The sequence below is a fragment of the Aethalodelphis obliquidens genome, unplaced genomic scaffold, assembly GCF_003676395.1.
Source record: "Aethalodelphis obliquidens isolate GAN/ISIS:26980383/991018 unplaced genomic scaffold, ASM367639v1 scaffold53, whole genome shotgun sequence".
NCBI classification, from domain to species: domain Eukaryota; kingdom Metazoa; phylum Chordata; class Mammalia; order Artiodactyla; family Delphinidae; genus Aethalodelphis; species Aethalodelphis obliquidens.
This window is the reverse complement of record NW_020837997.1, coordinates 1,780,444-1,801,618: the sequence shown is the minus strand read 5'-3', so window position 1 is coordinate 1,801,618 and position 21,175 is coordinate 1,780,444. Positions and strand designations below refer to the sequence as shown.

The window sequence follows — 21,175 nt, the reverse complement described above, 5'->3', positions numbered from 1 at the left end:
CTGCTCACCACACACCTGCAACTCTGCACTGGGTTGTTTTTTCTGACCCTATCCTTCCACACACTTGGCCTCTGTGTTAATGTTCCTGGGAGCAGCCCTCACCTAACCACTGATGGAGCTGGTGGATAGAACCCCAGCTCCTGACCCCTCAGCAGGGACAGTTCTGATGCACATTCTATACTTCCTCCCAGATCATCCCCAGCAGGATTGAGCACCAACAATCGCCCACACTGGCCAGCCCCCAGGAGACACCAAGAGATGTTTCCTGGACTGCGCTGAATTGCAGATCCCTAGAATGAAGAAGCCCAGTGTCATTTATTAAAAGATCAAAGGTGAGATGGTTTCTCGCAACTTCTAGGCCATCTGAGCATTTTGGAACTGAATTAATGTTGGCATCCTATTCAGTCAATTTGCTTACCAAAGAGATGGAGCCCTTGCTGGACCCGGTCACCGTCTTTCTTTGTTTCTGGACTGAGACCCCATAGGTTATTGTTTCTTCTTTGATGCTGGACAAATGTTGCTTCCTTTGCAGTGTTCCTGTGGCTGAACTCCACAGACTGACCACGTCACCCTGCGACACCGTCAGCAACGTGGCCCTGGAAGCCAGCACTGCCGTGCACACCCAGGGGTCAGAGGCATCCCCCAGGATATGGAAAATCAGCTCTTCAGTTTCCAGATTCCAAGCATTGATCTAAAGGAATGATGAAAAGAAAGAGCCATGTCAGAGGGAGACCTAGTCTGCAAGTTTTCCAGAGTTGAATGCAAGACCTCTTCTTTTTTTTTTTTGTCATTGCAATTAAAAAATTTTTTATCTTTGTACAGTTTTGTAAAGTTCCTTTCCATTTACAGTTATTACAAAATATTGGCTATATTAAGACCTATTTTTTTTATAGTTCATGCATTTTATCGTCGACACTCTGTCAGTTTTAAAAAAAGGAGTGGGGAAGGGGGAGGGATCCTGGATTGGATCTTGGAATGGCAAAAGGACATTCATGAAAAAATGGATAAAATCCAAATAAATTCTGGAACTGAGTTGATAGTAATTGTCAATATTAATGTCTTAGTTTTGACAAATGTACACTGGTTATATACGATGTTGACTTTGGAGAAGGCTGGAACAAGGCCATACGGGAACTCTCTCTACTATCTTTATAGCTTTTCCATAAATCTAAAATTGTTCTAAAATAAAAAGTTTTAAAAATAGAAGAACAGTCAGCTATGCCATGTGCCTATATGTTCATTCCAAGTAATTGCTGATTAATAATTAAAGAGGTTTCATTTTTAACCTTACCCCCAAAAGTATTTAAATAGTAAACATTTCCCATTAATTCTATTTGTGGGATTTACACTAAAGAAATAAGGAGAGATACACACAAAGATATATGTACAAGGAAAGTTACCTCAGCTATTTGAAAGTGCAAAGAAATGGAAACAACCTACATGCTCAGTAATGAGGGATTAGTTAAATAAACTACAGCAGAGCCATGCAACGGAATCTTATGAAATCACTAATCATGCTGTTTTTGAAGAATGTTTAAAGTTATGGGCAAAAATAGCTTTATAAAACTGCTTAGGGACTTCCCTGGTGGCACAGTGTTTAAGAATCCACCTGCCAATGCAGGGGACATGGGTGCGATCCCTGGTCTGGGAAGATCCCACATGCCTCAGAGCAACTAAGCCCATGTGCCACAACTACTGAGCCTGAGCTCTAGAGCACACACGCCACAACTACTGAGCCCACACCTAGAGCCTGTGCTCCACAGTAAGAGAAACCACCGCAGTGAGAAGCCTGCACACTGCAACGAAGAATAGCCCCCACTCTCCACTGCTAGAGAAAGCCCTCACGCAGCAATGAAGAACCAATGCAGCCAAAAATAAATAAATTTATTTAAAACAACTGTGTATATGGTTTTATCCCCATTTTGTTTCATACACACATGCACATGTGCATACACACACATGCACCATGTAAAGCAAAATCATGTAAATGTTAATAATGGTAATGTTTGCAATTATTTATTATATATTATTTCTTTACTGTATTTTCCAAACTTTTGCTGATAACAAAGCTGATTTCTATAATCAGTCTTGAAATCAACCCACACTTCTGTAATATTGAAGCCTACATTGTCCAATAAAAATATAATGCAAGCCACACATGACTTTATATTTTTTATTAGCCACCTTCAAAAGGGTACAAAGAAACAAGTGATATCAATTTCAATGATATACTTTATTTAACCCAGTATATCCAAATGTTATCATTTCAACATGTAATCAATATAAAATTATTATTGAAATATTTTACTTTTTCATGATACTGAGTCTTTGAAATCCACTGTGTGTTTTATACTTACAGCACATCTCAACTTGGAATAGCCACATTTCAAGTGCTCAATAACCACATCTAGCTGGTGGTTCTCCACTTTGGACAGCATAGTTTGTAAGCTACCAATATTACTTACATTAACAACCATCAATTACTAATAAAATAGAATAATTAATAGCTATTAATTATTTGTTGCTTACAATGTACCCAACACTATGAAGGGTGTTTTACATTCATTATCTCATGAGGTAGAGGAAGAATTGAGGCAGAGAGGTGAGGTGATACAATCAAGATTACTCAGCTTGCAAAGAAGTCAACTGGGACTTAGATACAGATTTGGCCTTTAATTGCCAAGCTTTAACCCATTATTCTGTTGTATGTTTCTATTCATAAAATGATCAGATTATAGGGTTATGATTGACATAATGGAGTAACACAGCAGAAAACATATTGTTTTCAGATGCATGTGGAACATTTACCAAGAAAGAGCATTTCAATAAATTTGAAAGGATTCACATAATGCAAATGGAATTATATTAGGAAAAAAATAAGAGAACGCTATCTGGGAACCTCTCAAATATTTGGAAATGAATACCACACTGCTAAATAGCCCATATATCAAAGAAGAAATCAAAAGGGAAATGCTAAAAATATTTTGAACTGAATGTAAATGATAATATAACATATCAAAGTTCATGGGATGTAGGTAAAGCAGTACTCAGAGGGAAATTTATAGCACTAAAAAAATGACTGCATTAAAAATGGTGAAAGGTCTTAACCCTTAGGATCAGAAAGATCTATCAAGATCATCTAATCCAACTATAAGTTTTGAAGCCCTTTATGGCACTCTCTCAAGTAGTTGTGTACCTCTGTTTACAGTCCCCCTGTCCCATATCAGGGAGCCCCTCCTTATATAAACACCATATGCCATCTTTGACTGCTCTGGTCTCAGCTTTACTTTGCAAACGGGGCAAGTGTTTGTTACCTTTGAGCTAGATGCTGAATGCACAACCTTCTTTGCTTCATCCACATGAAGGCTTGAGATCTGAGGTTCAGTGGGACCTTCTGAGCCTCCATCTCAAATGGTGAATTTCTCCTGGTTAGAGAGTAAGTTTCACAAGCACAGGGTGTGATCCTTCGAGGTAGAGATGGCAAGCGATCCTTTGGCAAACACTTTCACACACCTCACCCCTCCTGCAGCAGGCCAGGGTGGAGGATAGTATATTAGCTGGGAACATTTTGACCTTCCAACTACCATAACCTCTGCTGGCTTAGAAATTCCCTGGTTTCCCAAAGGAAAGATGGATAGATTAGAACATATCCAAATTACAAATAATGGAATGTGGCAAAGCTAAACTGAGTGTAACAACTGGTTGGGATTAAATCAATTGCCCAAATGTTGAATCTGTATTAAATAGAGATCATTGAAATGTATAAAAGGTTATCATCATCCAGGAAGTATTTAAAATTAATAAACAAAAAGTAAACCAAAATAAAATTATAAGAGAAGATTTCATACTCCTGGAGAGATAGTTTTCTAAGGAGAACAAAATTTGGAAGACATAAAGGGGAAAAATTGACAAAGTGGATTACATAAAAGTGTAAAATTTCAGGAGGATAAAATTGAAAGGCATATGACACATTAGGAGGAAATATTTGTAGTATATAACAGATAAATGGAGACCCTCTTTAATAAACAAAGAGTTTTTACAAATAAGCAACAAAAACGCAAACAACTTACAAATTGGACAAATCATATAACAAAAGATTTACAGAAATAGTACAAGTGGACAATAAACATTTGAAAATGATGTTCAATCTCACTAGTAGTCACAAAATGCAACATGAAATACCAATATCATTATTATCCATAGTATTGGCAAAAACTATGAATTAATTGCTGGAGTGCTGGCAAAGGTGCAAGAAATCAGTTAATCTCATACCATGCTGATGGGAGTATAAGTTGATATAAATTTGCAGAAGGGTAATTTGGTGACATTTATTAAAAGTTAAAATGTGCAATATCTTGGTTTTGATAATATACTATAGTTATGTAAGACATTGCTAGCCTGGAAAGGTAGATAAAAGGTACGCAGGAATTCTTTGTACTATTTCAGCAACTTTCTCTGCGTCTACAGTTATTTTTAGAATAAAAAGCTAAGAAAAAGAGGGGAAAATGAACAATGTGCATACAATTTGACTCAGAAATCCCACTTCCAGGAATGTGTCTTACAGAAATAATAGCATAAGTGTGTGAAGATGGAGAAGGACTTTAAATGCAACACTGTCTGTGTAAAAAGAAAACTGAGGGTTTCCCTGGTGGTGCAGTGGTTGAGTGTCCGCCTGCCGATGCAGAGGACGCGGGTTCGTGTCCCGGTCCAGGAAGATCCCACATGCTGCGGAGCGGCTAGGCCCGTGAGCCATGGCCGCTAAGCCTGCGCATCTGGAGCCTGTGCTCCGCAATGGGAGAAGCCACAACAGTGAGAGGCCCGTGTACCGCAAAAAAAAAAAAAGAAAACTGAAAACAACCTGTCAATGAAAAGGGAGTTGGTTAAGTAATAGGGTACATCCATGTAAAGAATATTAGGCAGGCATTAAAAATAATAAAATGGATATATACATACACCTAATAATAATTATTATTACAACAGCCAATACTTAGTGCTTTATGTGTGCCAAACATAGTTGTAAGTGGTTAACATGCATTAAACTCTTTTAATCTCATGACAGGTCGTGAGGTACTATTGTTATCCCATTGTATAGATGGGGAAACTGAGCCACAGCTGAGTACAGTAACTTATCCAAAGCCACATGGTTAATAAGTAATGGAGCTAGGATCTCAGCTTGGAGCCCAGGCTCTCAATCACCACAAAACATTGTTACAACCTACTGCAACAAAAGCAAGTTGCAACCCAGTATATAAAACAGCATGATGTAACTTTTGACGAAAGCTCAAAGGACAGAGCTATGTCTGCATAAGCCTAGAGAAAAATTGCTAATGGCATATAACAGACTGTGTGCACTGATCACTTCCAGGGGGACACTGAAGGGTGAGGGGAGAGTAAAGGAAGGGAATTTTACTTTAGAATTCATATGTCAGCAGTATTAGGGGTGACTTTTATTTCTTGCAATTGCGGTATTTTTCAACCAAAATTTCTATAAATAGTAATGCTTTATAATATATCCCTATATAATATATCCCTATATAGGATACTATATCACTGCTAAAGTGAATTAGAGATGTATACGTGATATGGAAAGAGGCAAAATATGTGATGTTAACTAAAAAAAAAAAGACCATGGTTATATATAGTCATATAAGCTTGTGCAACCTGGTTATTGGAGATATATATATATATATATATATATATATGCAGTTGTAAAGAGATGGTCAGTAACACACCATTTCCATCACATGGATATAACAGCCAAGAAGAGAGATAAGAGTAGAGTGTGGTAAAATATTTAGAAAGTGATGAGCTTTGGGTATTTATTACCTTGTTTTAATATAATCTATTTAATTGTATGTTTCTATAATTTAATGTTTAAGAATGACTGTGTTTGGACATAGAGAAAAGACTTGTGGTTGCCGAGGGGGAGAGGGAAGTGGGGGAGGGATGGACTGGGAGTTTGGGGTTAGTAGATGCAAACTTACACACAGAATGGATAAACAACAAGGTCTTACTGTATAGCACAGGGAACTATATTCAATATACTGGGATAAACCATGATGGAAAAGAATACAAAAAAGAACATATAAAGGGCTTCCCTGGTGGCGCAGTGGTTGAGAGTCCGCCTGCCGATGCAGGGGACACAGGTTCATGCCCTGGTCCGGGAGGATCCCACATGCCGCGGAGCGGCTGGGCCCGTGAGCCATGGCCGCTGAGCCTGCGTGTCCGGAGCCTGTGCTCCACAACGGGAGAGTCCACCACAGTGGGAGGCCCGTGCACCGCAAAAAAAAAAAAAAAAAAAAAAAAAAGAATGTATATATGTGTATAACTGAGTTACTTTGCTGTACAGCAGAAATTAACACAACATTGTAAATATACTATACTTCAATACAAAAATAAATTTAAAAAAAAGAATGGTTGTGTTTGACAATCACCTCACCAAATTCTTGAAAATTTCAGACAGCTCTCACAAGCCAGTACCAACCACCTCCAGCATTGCTGTCACAGGATCAGAAACTTTCACTTCCCCTATTATGTAGGTCTATAATATTTTCATTTTTTTCGGCAAATAGATTATTGAGTTTTTCTGATTACAAATAATAAGAGTTTGAGGACTTTAAAAAATGAATCAAGGTCACCGTTGGTAAATGGACTCAAGTCTTGAAGAGATGGCTCTCACACACAGATACAGAGATTGAATAGACCTCTAGGAAAATAGCTATCCTGATGATGATAAAATAGAGGGAATCTTATTTGACAGATACTCTGTCAGTATCCACCCCGCTCCAACCCCTCAGACAAAAAGAGTAAAATGAAAACATGTAATGCTGGGAGCTTTGGGGTTGGAGAGTGTTTTAATCTGTTACAATCTGTTTGGAAAGCAATAAGATAACACTTCTCAAAACCCCTAAGAATGTTCATACCTTTCAATTCAAGAATACCACTCACTAGAAATATTCAACAGAACGGAAAAATATTGGCAAGAGTAAAAACAGATTCGGGCTTCCCTGGTGGCGCAGTGGTTAAGAATCTACCTGCCAATGCAGGGGACATGGGTTCGAGCCCTGGTCTGGGAAGATCCCACATGCTGCGGAGCAACTAAGCCCATGAGCCGCAACTACTGAGCCTGCGCGTCTGGAGCCTGTGCTCCGCAACGGGAGAGGCCGCGACGGTGAGAGGCCCGCGCATCGTGATGAAGAGTGGCCCCCGCTCACCGCAACTGGAGAAAGACCTCGCACAGAAACAAAGACCCAACACAGCCAAAAATAAATATACATAAATTAATTAATTAAAAACAAACAAACAAACAAATCCCAGATTCATCCCAGTGTTATCCAAATAGCAGATAACTACAAATAGCCTAAATAGCCCCCAAAAATTTTTAAATAGTTTAATAAATTCTGGAACACGATCTATCGAGAGAAATGAAATATTTTTGGTGCAGTTAGCATTATAAAGATGAAGATTCAGTGAATCACAGCAGCATTATTCATAACAGCCCCAAACTGGGAACAGTGTAAATGTCCTTCAAGTGATGAATGGATTAAAACCTCTGTTCGTTCCATGCAATGGAATACGGCTCAGCAATGCAAAGGAAAAACTAACCATACATGTAACAATACAGATGAACTCAGACAATGTTACGTGGAGTGAAAGAAGTCCCATGCCAAAGACCACATGCTATACAATTTCATTTATATGAAAGGTCCAGAAAATACAAACCTGTAGACTCAGAAAGCATATTGGTGGTTACCATGGGGCTGGGGGTGGGAGGAGGGATGGACTGCAAAGGGGGCAGGAGGGATCTCCTTGGGGTGATGGAAAGTGCTACAGCAGGATTACGGTAATGGTGGCACAATTTGATACATTTACTACAAAATCATTGACTATATGTTTAAAACACGTGTATTGTATGGTATGTAAATTATACCTCAATAAAGTTGTTTTTAAAAAGATTCCATGAAGACAAAAGAATGTTTATGGCAAAATGTTGAGAAAAAAACGATAAAACCATGTACATACTGAGATTGCAATCATGTAATATTTTAACATCTTTATTGAGATATAATTCACAAGCATAAAATTCACCTATTCATGTACAACAGTATAATTCACCGTTCTGGGAAATGAACGTTCCCAGAGTTGTGCAACCATCACCACAGGCTAGGTTTAGAGTATTTTCATAACCTCAAAAACTGTCACTCCCTCCCTTTTCTCCCCTTATCATTTAAACCATCTTAAATTGTATAATCAGTGATACTAGTACATTCACGATGTTGTGCAAACGTCACCTCTATCAGATTCCAGAACATTTTTGTCACCCAAAAAGGAAACCCCGTCCCCGTTAGCAGTCTCTCTCCATCCCCCTTCCACCAGCCCCTGACAACCACTAAACTGCTTTCTGTCTCTCCAGATTTACCTGTTGCAGACATTTCATATAAAAGAATCACATACAATGTAGTCTTTTGTGAGTGGCTCCTTTCATTTGATACAATATCCTAAGCTCCAGCCTTACAGCTTCCTTCCTACTCTATCCATGTTCCAACCTCATCTTCTCAGGGTCTTTGCACTGGTTGTTTCCCACACCTGGGATGCTCTACCTTCCTGCCCTTTGCACACTTATTCATAGCCTTTGTATCTTGGTTGAGTGTCCCTGCTCAGAGAAATCCTTTCCCTAACTGCCCTAAGTCAGTCACTTTGGTTATTGTAGCTCATGACACCGTGTTTTCCTCATTACATTTATTGCAATTTGTAACTACATTTTTGTCCGGCTTGCCTTCTCAAATACACGGATCTGACTCAGGGCCGGGATCAGGGTGAGGCAAGTAAGGCACTTACCTCGGGTGCAAAGTTTAAGGAGGTACCAAATTGTTGAGTTTTCCTTTTGCCTCTCTCTCCAGTATGGATTGACACAGCACTATTACTCATCCTGTCTTTAAGACAGGTTGATATTTATTCATCGTGGGTTGTTTTGCATTAATTTTTTGATTTTTAAAAACTTTTTTAAAAATTACATTTGCAGGACTTTCCTCAGTGGTTAAGAATCCGTCCTGCAATGCAGGGGACACCAGTTTGATCCCTGGTCAGGGAACTAAGATCCCACATGCGGCGGGGCAACTAAAGCTCGCGCGCCACAACTAATGAGCCCACATGCTCTGGAGCCTGTGCGCTACAACTAGAGGAAAGCCCATGCACTGCAAGGAAGAGCCTGTGTGCCGAAAAGAAAGGTCCCGCGTGCTGCAACTAAGACCCAATGCAGCCAATAAATAAATAAATAAATAAATAAATAAATAAATGCATTCAGGAATTCCCCCGCGGTCCAGTGGTTAAGACTCCATGCTTCTGCTGCAGGGGGCATGGGTTTGATCCCTGGTCGGGGAACTAAGATCCTGCATGCTGTGTGGCACGGCCAAAACAAAATAAATAAATAAAAAATAAATACATTGCATTGAAATATTATCATGATGACAAAGTTTTTTTTAACTTTGGGATGCTCCTAAATTTTACACCCAAGGGGTGTGCCTCACTCCCTACCCAAGTTTCGGCCCCGATCTGTCTCTCTTCAGCCTCAGATCAGGGCCTGGTACACAGTAAGCACTCAATAATTGTTGGAATGAATCAACCATAGCTGTGATGGTTTTGTAGAAGTGAAAACGTTACTTAGGCTCTGAGAGACTGTGGTAGACAAATTGCATAAATGACCACAATCCTTTACCGTCCAAGATCTATACCTTGTGCAGTGTGACTTTGCTCCTCCCATCAAGAGATGAAGCAAATTTCCCTACCCATTGATTCTGGATTGCTCTTGGGACTTCCTTTGGCCAATGGAATGTGAAGGGGTGCCAGTTCCAAGGCCAGTTCCAGGCCTTCAGAGACCTTATACACTTCTGCTTGCCCTCTTGAAACCCTGCCTCTGCCCAGGCTCACCTGCTGGAGGATGAGAGATCATGTGGAACAGAGTTGAGTTGTCTCAGCTAAGAACGTCCTGAACCAGCCAGCTCCCAGATGCCCCATAACTGACTACATATGCATGAGCAAGCCTGGCTGAGACCAGAAGAGCTGCCTGGCTGAGCCCAGCCTGAATTGCCCAGTCACAGTCACAAAGGTGAGCTAAATGAACAGCTATTGCTTGAAGCTGCTCTGTTTGGGGTGGGCTTTGTTTTTTCTTTTTCATAGTCTTTCCCATTATGGTTAATCACAGGATATTGAATATAGTTCCCTGTGCTCGACAGCAGGACCTTGTTGTTTATCCATCCCATATACAATAGTTTGCATCTGCTGCTCCCAAACTCCCCATCCAACCCTCCCCTGCCCCCCTTCCCCTTGGCAACCACAAGTGTTCTCTATGTCTGTGAGTCTGTTTCTGTTTTGTAGATAAGTTCATTTGTGTCATATTTTAGATTCCACATATAAATGATATCATATGGTATTTGTCTTTCTCTTTCTGCCTTACTTCACTTAGTATGATCATCTCTAGGGCCATCCATGTAGGTGCAAATGGCATCATGTCATTCTTTTTATGGCTGAGTAATATTCCATTGTGTGTGTATATATATATATATATATATATATATATCTCAGATCTTCTTTGTCCACTCATCTGTCAATGAACATGTAGGTTGTTTCCAAGTCTTGGCTATTTTCAATACTGCTGCTATGAACATAGGGGTGCATGTATCTTTTCAAATTATAGTTTTGTCCAGATATATGCCCAGGAGTAGGACTGCTGGATCATATGGAAACTTTATTTTTAGTTTTTTGAGGAACCTCCATACTATTCTCCACAGTGGCTGTACCAATTTATATTCCTGTTTGGGGTGTTTTGTTATGTGGCTATAGCTAGCTGATGCAGGAACAAAGGTCAGGGTTTTAATACAGAGAAATGAATTGGTAGTGAAGGGGCCCCAGGGGACTGACTGATTGCTGTGGGACTCTAGGAGGAAGCTGATCATAAACCCCACTTCCTGAGCCTCACCTGTGTGTCCAGGTAGGATGTGGATCACCTGCTGTTCTTCCATATCCCACACAGCTACCATGCTCTCCTGGGTGCCAACCACCAGCAGCTTCTCTTCCAGGCTCCATGCCATGGCAGTGATGCCTGCAGCCACACAGAAACAAGAGCTCATGTGTCTGAGTGCTCAGCCATGAGGTACTCTAATGGGCCCCTCACTTCACAGATAAGGAAACTGGGGCACAGACAGAGTCACACACCTAGAAGTGGCAGAGCCAGGATTTCAAAGCCAGCACTGTCAGATGCCAGATGAAGACTCTGGGTTGAAATGTTTATGTTGATCTGAGGTAGGAAAATGGACTAAACCACTCCTCAGTCATAAGTGTCTCTAGTTCAGCGGTTCCTACCCAGCGGCGATTCTGCCCCCCAGGGCACACTGGGAAATGTCTGGAGACATTTTTGGTTGTTACAACTGGGGACCAGGATGCTACTGGCATCTGATGGGTGGAGGCAGGGACGTTGCTCAACATCCTGCAGTGCACACGATGGCCCCACCCCAGAGAAGGATCCAGCCGCAAATGTCAGTGATGCATGGTTGAGTGCACAGTTGGAGAAGACGCAGGAATGCAATTAAATTGGCTGAGGATGAGAACCCTGCTTTCGACTTCTCTTTGAGCTCGATCTGTGTGGGAAAAGAAGGGCTGGTGCCCCAAAGAAAAAAATATTTGCCAATAGTTTGAGCAAACACAGCCCAAGGCTCTCTGCTGGGTGGATCTTGATTGGATCATCGCTGAAGACAGACAGGGACCAAGTTACACTGGAGAAAACAGCCCGAATATCAGGAGACCAGACTTTCTGAATGCCCTGATCAGGTCCTTTTCCTGCTCTGTGCCTCAGTTTCGTCATTTTTAAGGTGATGGGGGAGGTGCTGAAATCAGAGCCAGTCCAGGTCTGAGAATCCAGAATTGTGTTTCTACCTCATCGGGACAGGGCATGAAGAGATGAGATTTTTTTTCTTTCTTTTTTCCCCTTTTTGTGGGGGGGGATCACTCACTCACTGTGTGACCTTGGAAATGTGAACTCAAACTTCTCATTTTAAAAATGAAGAAACTGAAGCCCAGAGTGCGTAGGAACTTTCTCAACTTCAACATGACTAGAGCTCGTACAAGTGGCACATTTCCCTACTGAGATGAGAAAAAGAAAAAATTCACTTTGAGCTGTAACTTCCTTTGCCTACGCTGTGGCAGACATCACTGATCTATCACCGCACTCTCTGTGATTTGGCCCCCCCAATAGCCATTCTATCATGCTTCCTTCAGTAATAAAACCCACAGCCCACAGGTTTTAGGTGAGTACATGGTTACTCAAAGACCATTTTTCCCACGCTCCCTTACAGTCGAAGATGGCCAAGTTCTCACCAGCGCGACAGGAGCAGAAGTGGTAAGCTCTGCTTCAAGGCCATGCCTTTGAAGGGAAGCGGCCTGCCATCTATTTCTCCTTCCCTCTTCCCACTGGCTGGAATGCCATTGTGACGGTAAGAGCTGGAGCAGCTATTTTGGGCCATTAAATGGAAACCTCACATTGAAAATGGCAGAGCAACAAATTTGAAAGAGTTTGGGTCCCTGACCCCCTGGAGATACCATATTACCTTTTCTTATGCCTGGACTATTGTGTGTGAGAGAAAATAACTCCTGTTTTATTTAAGCCACTGCTACTTTGGCCTTTGTTACAGCATCAGAACTTGTATTGTAACCAATATACCATTAAACCAGATTGAGTCTCAGAATCCTTCTCAACACAGCATTCTAGTAGCTGTCCCTAAATCAGTTCTTCCATGCATTGTCCTTAGCATCTCTTAGAATTTCTGATTTGGAAGCTCTGTGCCTTGGGAGTGTAGCTTTCCCTACAAGGCTATGTGGCACAAAAATGGCCTGAGTCACAATAACTGGCATTTGAACCAAAGCTAACTGTATTCAGTGATTAACGTGAGAGATTATGGGTGGGCAGATAAAGGGATGGATGAATGGAGGTGAACTGGTGGATAAGTGGACAGATAGGTGGCTGGTTAGATGAGTGGGTGAGTGAATGTGTGGGTGTTAGATGGGTAACTGGATGAATTATTTGATAGATGGGTGGTTGAGTTGGCTGAGTGAGTGAAGGGGTAAAGCGAGGGGATAGAAGATGGCAAACTGGGGGAAATGGAAGGTAAGTGGTGTGGATAGAAGGGTGGAAGGAAGGGTGACTATTGGAAATACGGACAACTGATGGGTGAATGGATGAATGGATGGATGGATGGGAAGGAAGGAAGGAATAAAGGAGGGAGGAAGGATGGAAGGACATACAGATGGATAGATGGAAGGAAGGGTGGAAGGATGAATGGATGGAGGGATGGGTGGAGGGATGAACAGACAGATGGACAGCTGGATGGAAGGAAGGAAGGAAGGAAGGAAGGAAGGAAGGAAGGATGGTTGAAGAATGGATGGAGAGAACTAAATCCTCTTGTCCCTCTGACATTCTGGTGTCCCAGGGAGAACCTACAAGTTCCACCAGCCTCTCAGGCTCCAGTCAGGCACCAGTTCCTAGTTTCCAGACTTACTAGCATTAGGCTGTAAATCTCAGAAGCTATCTATAAGACGGGCACCGAACTCTTAGAGATGAAACCCCAGAGGCAGTTGGCATGCCCTCGCTCTGGGCTCATTAGCAGTATTTACACTAGTAATCTACAGTCCCTGGGGGGCAGAGGGAGCCGAGTCAGCATGAGACCGCAGGGCCAGGTCCTGATGGCACCCTTGGGGCTTCCCAGCTGGCAGAGGGGAAACCCAGAGAGCAGCCCAAAACACCCGCAGTCCACTGCCCCCAGGCAGGCAGGGGCCTGGCTGGATTTTGGCTACGCTTGGGAGACGCACCTTTGCGACAGCCGGTGAGGGTGGCCTGGAGGGGTCCTCCCGGGGGCTGGAGGAATCCTCCGAGGGGCACCAGCACAGGCTGTGGGCACATCCGGAACCAGCTCTGCGCCTATTGGCACAGCTGTCCCACCAGCGCCGGATGTGAGGTGGCGAAGAAATGGAGGCTGGCCAGGAGTTCTGTACACAGGTTGCTTCTCTCTGCAACAGAGGAGATGCTGGTTAAGGGGAGGGGCGCTGCTTCCCTGGGTGGAGTCCCCCTCCTGCCTCCTTTTCTGTGCTCCACACACACTTGCCCCTACTTCAAGTGCACCAGGTGGTTTCCCCCTCTCCTACCCTACACCTTGGGTTTCCAGATAGCAGGGAGGATGCCTGTCTTGTTTATTGCTATGTTCTGAGTGTCAGGCACCCAACAAGTGTCTGTTAGAGAAATAATGATCACTTCTCCAGCACTTCATAGTTACTGAGTGGGTTAGTGTCCTGTGGCTGCTATAACAAGACAACCTGGGGGGCTTCAAACAACAGAACTTCCTTCTCTCACAGTTCTGGAGGCCAGAAGTCCGAAATCAAGGTGTTGACAGGGCTGTGCTCCCTCCAGAGGCTCTGGGGGAGGATGCTTCCTTGCCTCTTCCAGCTTCCGGGGGCTTCAGGCATTCCTTGGCTTGTGACCACATCACTGTAATCTCTTTTTAAATTTTTAATTGTTTATACAATTTGAAAAGGTTACACTCCACTTACAGTTATTACAAAATATTGACTATATTTCCCATGTTGTACAATACATCCTTGAAGCCTATCTTACACCCAATAATTTGTACCTCCCATTCCCCCACCCCTATTTTGCCCCTCTACCATTCCCTCTCCCCACTGGTAACTACTAGTTTTTACTCTGTATCTGTGAGTCTGCTTCTGTTTTGTTATATTCACTAGTATGTTGTATTTTTTTAGATTCCACGTACAATTGATATCATACAATATTTGTATTTCTCTAACTTATTTAGACGAATGCCCTCCAAGTCCATCCATGTTGCTGTAAATAGCAAAATTTAGTTCTTTTTTATGGCTGAGTAGTATTCCATTGTATACATATACCACATCTTCTTTATCCATTCATCTGTTGATGGACATTTAGGTGCTTCCATATTTTGGCAATTGTAAATAATGCTGCTAGGAACATTGGGGCACGTGTGTCTTTTCGAATTAGTGTTTTTGTTTTGTTTTTTTTACCCAGGAATGGAATTACTGGCTCATGTGGTAGTTCTATTTTTTAGTTTTTTTGAGAAACTTCCATACTGTTTTCCACAGTGGCTGCAGCAATTGACATTCCCACCAGCAGTATACAAGCGCATCACCCCAGTTTCTGCCTCTGTTTTCACATGGCCTTCTCATCTGTGCATCTCTACATTTTCCCTTTTTCTGTTTCAAATCTCCCTCTGCTTCCTTCTTATTAGGACACTTGTGATTGAATTTTGGGCCCACCTAGATAATCCAGGATAAACTCTCCATCCCAAGAAGCTTAATCACATTTTTTTTTTTTTTTGCCATATAAAGTAATAGTCATAGGTTCCAGGGATTAAGAAGTGACTATATCTTGGCAGGGGGTGGGGAGGTGGGGGGCAGATTTTTCTGCCTACCACACAGAGGTATCATCATTACTATCCCAAATGCCCAAGCGTATAACAGGGAAAATTGAGGTATGAAGAAGTTAAGCAACTTACTCAAGGTCACACAGCCAGTAAGAGGCAGGAATCTGACCCCCAACGTTTGATTGCAATGCCTAGTGAAGACCAGGGACATTGAAGGTAGACAGTTCATTTTGTCCCTGTTGTCGGAGCATCCTAACTGTGGAGCCTGGGGCAATGGTGGCAATGCCCTGTGCCTGGGTTTGCTGGTGGGTGGGATGGGGCAGGGCCAGGATCAGGGGCAAGTGCCCCACTCACCACGGGTACAAAAGTTAAAGTGATGCCAACAAACTCAACCACCAAGATAAGTACTATTTTAATGCAATATTTAAAAAAATCAAAACTGATGCGCCCGCCCCCTCATCCATGATGAACAAAATATCAGTCTTTTAAAATAAAAACAGGGACAGAAATGGCACCACACCAAGTCATCCTGGAGCCTGAGGCAATGGGAGAAATAGGGAATACCAACAGGGCTTTCAGGAGCTGGCCGTACAGTACTGGAATGTGGTGAGAGCGCATGGTTGCTCAGCCGCGCCATCTGGTGGGAACATTCATTCCTACACCTCCTCCTTGTTCTGGGCAGCCACAGGTTGTCAATCAGGAAACACTGCAAAGAACATACTGTGATTTGGGCTTTTAAATCTTCCCTTAAACTGGGCATGTAAGCCCAAGGCTGTTTTCCCGGGAAATCACTCCCTTCGAGGTTTAAAACTGCTGGCGAGCGTGAATGTAGGAGAAAGGTGTAACTGATCATGAGCACCAGTATCTCCCACTTGGGTGGGATCCTAGACACACTTTAGTTCTATCCCACATTTTGCTGATGAGGGAAGCAGAGGACAGAAATGGCTTCTCCAAGGCCGTTCACGTCAAAACATTGGTGCTGTCACATGACCATAACGGGATCCTCGGATGGCGCCATGGGGACAGGCTCAGCATGAATTGACTAGCAAAACTTTCCCAGCAGCCCTAGGTGGGAGGGTCGACCAACATCCCCATTTTGCAGATGGGAAAACTGAAGGCTGCAAGGCGGGATTGAGGATGGGGGAGGGGTGGGGGTAGTTAGGGGCTTGCAAGGTCACACTGCCAGTAAGTAGCAGAGCCCAGATTTGAATCAGCATGATGGGACTCAAAATCCATACTCTTGGATGGGTCCATGTAGTAGGGGTGGACATTTGGCAGGGAGCAGAGGCAGACAGATGATGCAAAAGAAAGCCAGCAGAAATAATAACTAAGAGTTAAGATAGATGGAAACAACATGCAATGATGAAATATGCAGGGGTGTAGTGGCCAGGGGTGTCCAGCGTGAGTGGTGGCCAGACAGGCTTCTTGGACAAGCAACAGTTGTCAGGTCTGAGCAAGCCACAGAAGGGATATAGGAATTAAGCACCTTTATAAAACCCCTTGTAAACGCCCTCAAATCAAAACCAGCTGGGATGGGAATTCCCTGGCAGTCCAGTGGTTAGGACTCCAAGGTTCACTGCTGGGGCCCGGGTATCCCTGGTCGGGGAACTAAGATATCACAAGCCACGTGGTGTGGCAAAAAAAAAAAAAAAAAAGAACCAGCTTGGAAGTGTATGATAAAAAACCATCCTGGTCACTTCACACTCATTAGGATGGCTTTTTTTTTTTTTTTTTTTTTAAATCAGAAAGTAACAAGTGTTGGAGAAGATGCAGAGAAACTAGAAATTTTATGCACTGTTGGTGGGAATGTGAAATGGTCCAGCCACTGTGGAAAATGGCCTGGCAGTTCCTCAAAAATTAAACACAGAATTATCAGATGATTGAGCAATTCTACACCTCGGTATGTATCCAGAAGAATTGAAAGCAAGGTCTCGAAAAGATATTTGTACACCCATATTCACAGCAGCATCATTCACAATTGCCAAAAGGTAAAGACAAACCAAGTGTCCATTGATGAATGGATGAGCAAAATGCGGTTCTTCCACACAATGGAATGTTATTCAACCTTAAAAAGGAAAGATATTCTAACACATGCTACAACATGGGTGAACCTTGAGGACATTATGCTAAGTGAAATAAGCCAGACACAAAAAGGACAAATACTGCATGGTTCCACTTATACGAGGTGCCTGGAGTGGTCAAATTCATAGAGACAGAAGTAGAAGGGTGGGTGCCAGGGGCTGGGGGAGGTGGGGATGGGCAGTGAGTGTTTAATGGGGACAGAGTTTCTGTTTGAAAAGATGAGCAAGTTCTGGAGACGGATGGTGGTGATGGCTGCCCAACAGTGTGAATGTACTTAATGCCACAGAACTGTACAATTAAAATGGTTAATTTTATGTTACGTGTATTTTGCCACAATTTTAAAAAACGCAAACAAACGAAACACCATCCTGGACAGAGTATCAACTGAGGATTCAGAGATTCTTAAAGTTCTAGGGCAGAGTGTGGACCAAATCCAGCTGAATGATTTGTCCTGACAGCTAAGAATGGTTTTTGTAAAATACATTAATGTTTTCGGATTGATGTTTGTAATTAGTGGGATGACAGGAAATACCAACTTTGAACCCCAACTGAGCAAAATGTTATCCCCCTGAACAAGAGTTCCCCTCATCTTTCTCGTGAGTAGAACTGACTTACAAAAATGTTGTGCTCAGGACTTCCTTGGTGGCGCAGTGGTTAAGACTCTGCGCTCCCAATGAAGGGGGCCCAGGTTTGATCCCTGGTCAAGGAACTAGATCCCGCATGCATGCCACAACTAAGGAGCCTGCGTGCTGCAACTAAGACCCAGTGCAACCAAATAAATATTTTTTAAAAGTCATGCTCAATTTTATCATTCTATTTTGAATTTCGTCAATAAAAAAATCTGTGGGAACATGTTTTATCTCTCGTTATATTAAGTGTCAACATAATTTCCTCGATTTTGCCTGAAATATCTCCTATGTGGCCCTTTCCAGAGTAAGATGCTGGGGGAATTCCCTGGCATTCCAGTGGTAAGGACTTCACGCCCTTACTGCCGAGGGCCCAGGTTTGATCCCTGGTCGGGCAGCTAAGATCCCACAAGCCACGCGGCACAGCCAAAAAATAAATCAAAATAAATCATAATTAAAAAAAAATAGACTAAGATGTTGGGCCGTCCTGGTGAGGGGATCGGCTCTGCCTTGGTAGTTTTCACTCCTAAGCTCTCCCAGGTTCAGCTCAAAGTTCTAGAAGCTGGAGCTGGGAGAAACCCCTCAGCTATAGACAGGAAAGGCGTATGAGCTAATGCAAATCCATCTGGCGGCTCGGTGAGGAGAGTGGGTTTCTAGAAGTCAGTGCAAAGTGGACCACCCCTCCCCCCGACCCAGCCCGCTCAGCCCGACTCACCCATGCGTCGGAGCTCCACTGCCGGGCGGCACAGCTGGGGGGCTTCCCGGACCAGGCTGACCTCAGGACAGTCCACGTGAGGGGCGCACAGGTCAAAGTCATCCAACAGACCCTCAATGCCCCCTGAGATGCCCCGGCAGGAAATCCAGTTCATGCTGCCTGTGGGGAGAAGACGCGGTGCTGTGGGGAGCATGCGTCTCCTTCCAGCTCATCCTGGGAGGTGGGTTCTCACCTCCCCATTTCTCCCAAGGGCTCTTACTCTCAGCCATGCTGACATTTGGGGCCGGGTCATACTCTGTGGTGGGGCCGTCATGTAGGGTGTATAGAGCAGTGTCCCTGGTCTCCATCCACTAGATGCCAGTAACTCCTCTGCAGTCACAGTAATCAAAAATATAAACATTGACAAGTGTCCCTTGGGAAGCAGAATCACCCCTGGTTGAGAATGATAGGAATGAATATGACGGATGAATGAATGGATGGATAGATGGAGAGATAGACAGGTAGATGATCGATAGATAGATAGGCAGACATAGATGGTAGATAGAGATAGAGATAAAAGATTGATAGATAGATGGATGGATGGATGGATAGATATAAAGATGATAGATATAGGTGGTAGATAGAGAGATAGAAATTATAGGTAGGTAAGTAGATAGATAGTTAGGATACATTTAGATGGATGGATATAAAGATGATAGATACAGATGGGAGAGAGAGAGAGAGATGACAGATGAGATTTTATATTTATATATATATAGAGAGAGAGAGAGAGGAAGAGATGATAGATATGATAGATTATAGATAGATGTGGATAGGTAGGTGATTGACAAGACAGATAGTTAGAGGATAGATAGAGGATAGGTAAACAGACAGCTATATATGGTAGATAAATAGAGGTAGAGATGGCAGATGACAGATTGACAGATAGATAGACAGGGTTGCTCTCATTCTAAGGCAGTTTCTTGCCCTGTGTACTATCAACTAGCCCTAGATGCCAGCAGCATACCTCCCCCATTCGTGACAACCAAAATATCTCCAGACATCACCTAGTGTCCCCTCGGGGGGGCGGGGGGCAGGGGATGGTGGCGCAGAACCGCCCCTGATGAGAACCAGTGCCTTAAAGGAGCCAAGGATTTTGAACTTCCCCCTCCCCCCTTCCCCCTTGTCAGGCTCTGGAAGGCGGGAGCACCGCAGAGGGTTGGGGACCTGCTCAGCCCCCTCCGAGATGGGTCTGGTCCTTACCCAGCACCTCCTGCTTCAGCTCCTCAATGCGGCCTGAGTGGATCAGGTGGTAAGGTAACTCCTTCAGCTTCCGCAGGTTTGCAACCGTGTCTGAGAACCTCAGGGGCTGAGGGGCCACCTGCAGAGGAGGAGGGGGCTGGCAGCCAGGCCACTACGACACAAGCTCATTCATTCACTCCACAAACATGGGCCAGGCAAGGCACCAGGTGATGCTGGAGGGCGTGGGGGTGGGGACACAATTCCAGACAGAGATGGCCCACACCATCCTCCACCCACAGGCTGGGCTGGGACAAGAGGGGCTTGGGGCTCAGGATCCAAGGGGCATTGAAACTGGGTCTCACAGGATAAATAGAAGTCTGTCTGGTGAAGTGTGTCGGAACCATTGACATTTCATAGCGAGGGACTGCCATGTGCAAAGGCCGGGAGGTGGGAGAGAGCAGGACAAGAGTTTGGGAAGGGCTGAATTATAAGACAGAGTGGGGGATCATGGCGGGGACTGAGGCTAGGGAGGTTGTAGAGAGTAGATCACAAAGGTACTGAAGAGGTTGGACTGGAGACAGAGGGCACTGGGGAGCCATGGGAGGTGTTAGAGGAGAAGCATGATCAGATTGGATGGTCAGAAGCATCTGACCATGGAGGACGGACTGGAGCAGGAGATCCTGAGGCTAGGAGACCAGGAAGGGCGTCAAACCACATCCCAAAGAGAGGATGTGGTTGAGCCTGCAGGGGTTCTGGGTCCACGGGAGAGGATCTGTGAGGTACCGGAGAGGAGAAAGGGAAGCATTGAGAAAGAATCAGACCTGGCCCAGCCTCTGGCCTCCCCTGTCCAGGAGGAGAGATAAAGAAAAAAGAAAAATCAAACTATAACCACTACTTAAAAGTGTATTTCCTGGGCTTCCCTGGTGGCGCAGTGGTTGAGAGTCCGCCTGCCGATGCAGGGGACACGGGTTCGTGCCCCGGTCCGGGAAGATCCCACATGCCGCGGAGCGGCTGGGCCCGTGTGCCATGGCCGTTGAGCCTGCGCGTCCGGAGCCTGTGCTCCGCAATGGGAGAGGCCACAACAGTGAGAG

At 43.8% G+C, this 21,175-nt stretch overlaps 1 protein-coding gene across 1 annotated transcript in view; it reads right to left on the bottom strand.

The window, feature by feature from the left end:
- Window positions 1-21,175, bottom strand: part of NWD1 (NACHT and WD repeat domain containing 1) — a 67,177-nt gene that overhangs the window by 20,501 nt on the left and 25,501 nt on the right. Inside the window, 6 exon segments of the mRNA XM_027084577.1 lie at window positions 420-691; window positions 3,315-3,523; window positions 10,976-11,098; window positions 13,858-14,055; window positions 18,864-19,022; window positions 20,106-20,223. Of these exon segments, the coding sequence (XP_026940378.1) occupies window positions 420-691; window positions 3,315-3,523; window positions 10,976-11,098; window positions 13,858-14,055; window positions 18,864-19,022; window positions 20,106-20,223 (1,079 nt within the window).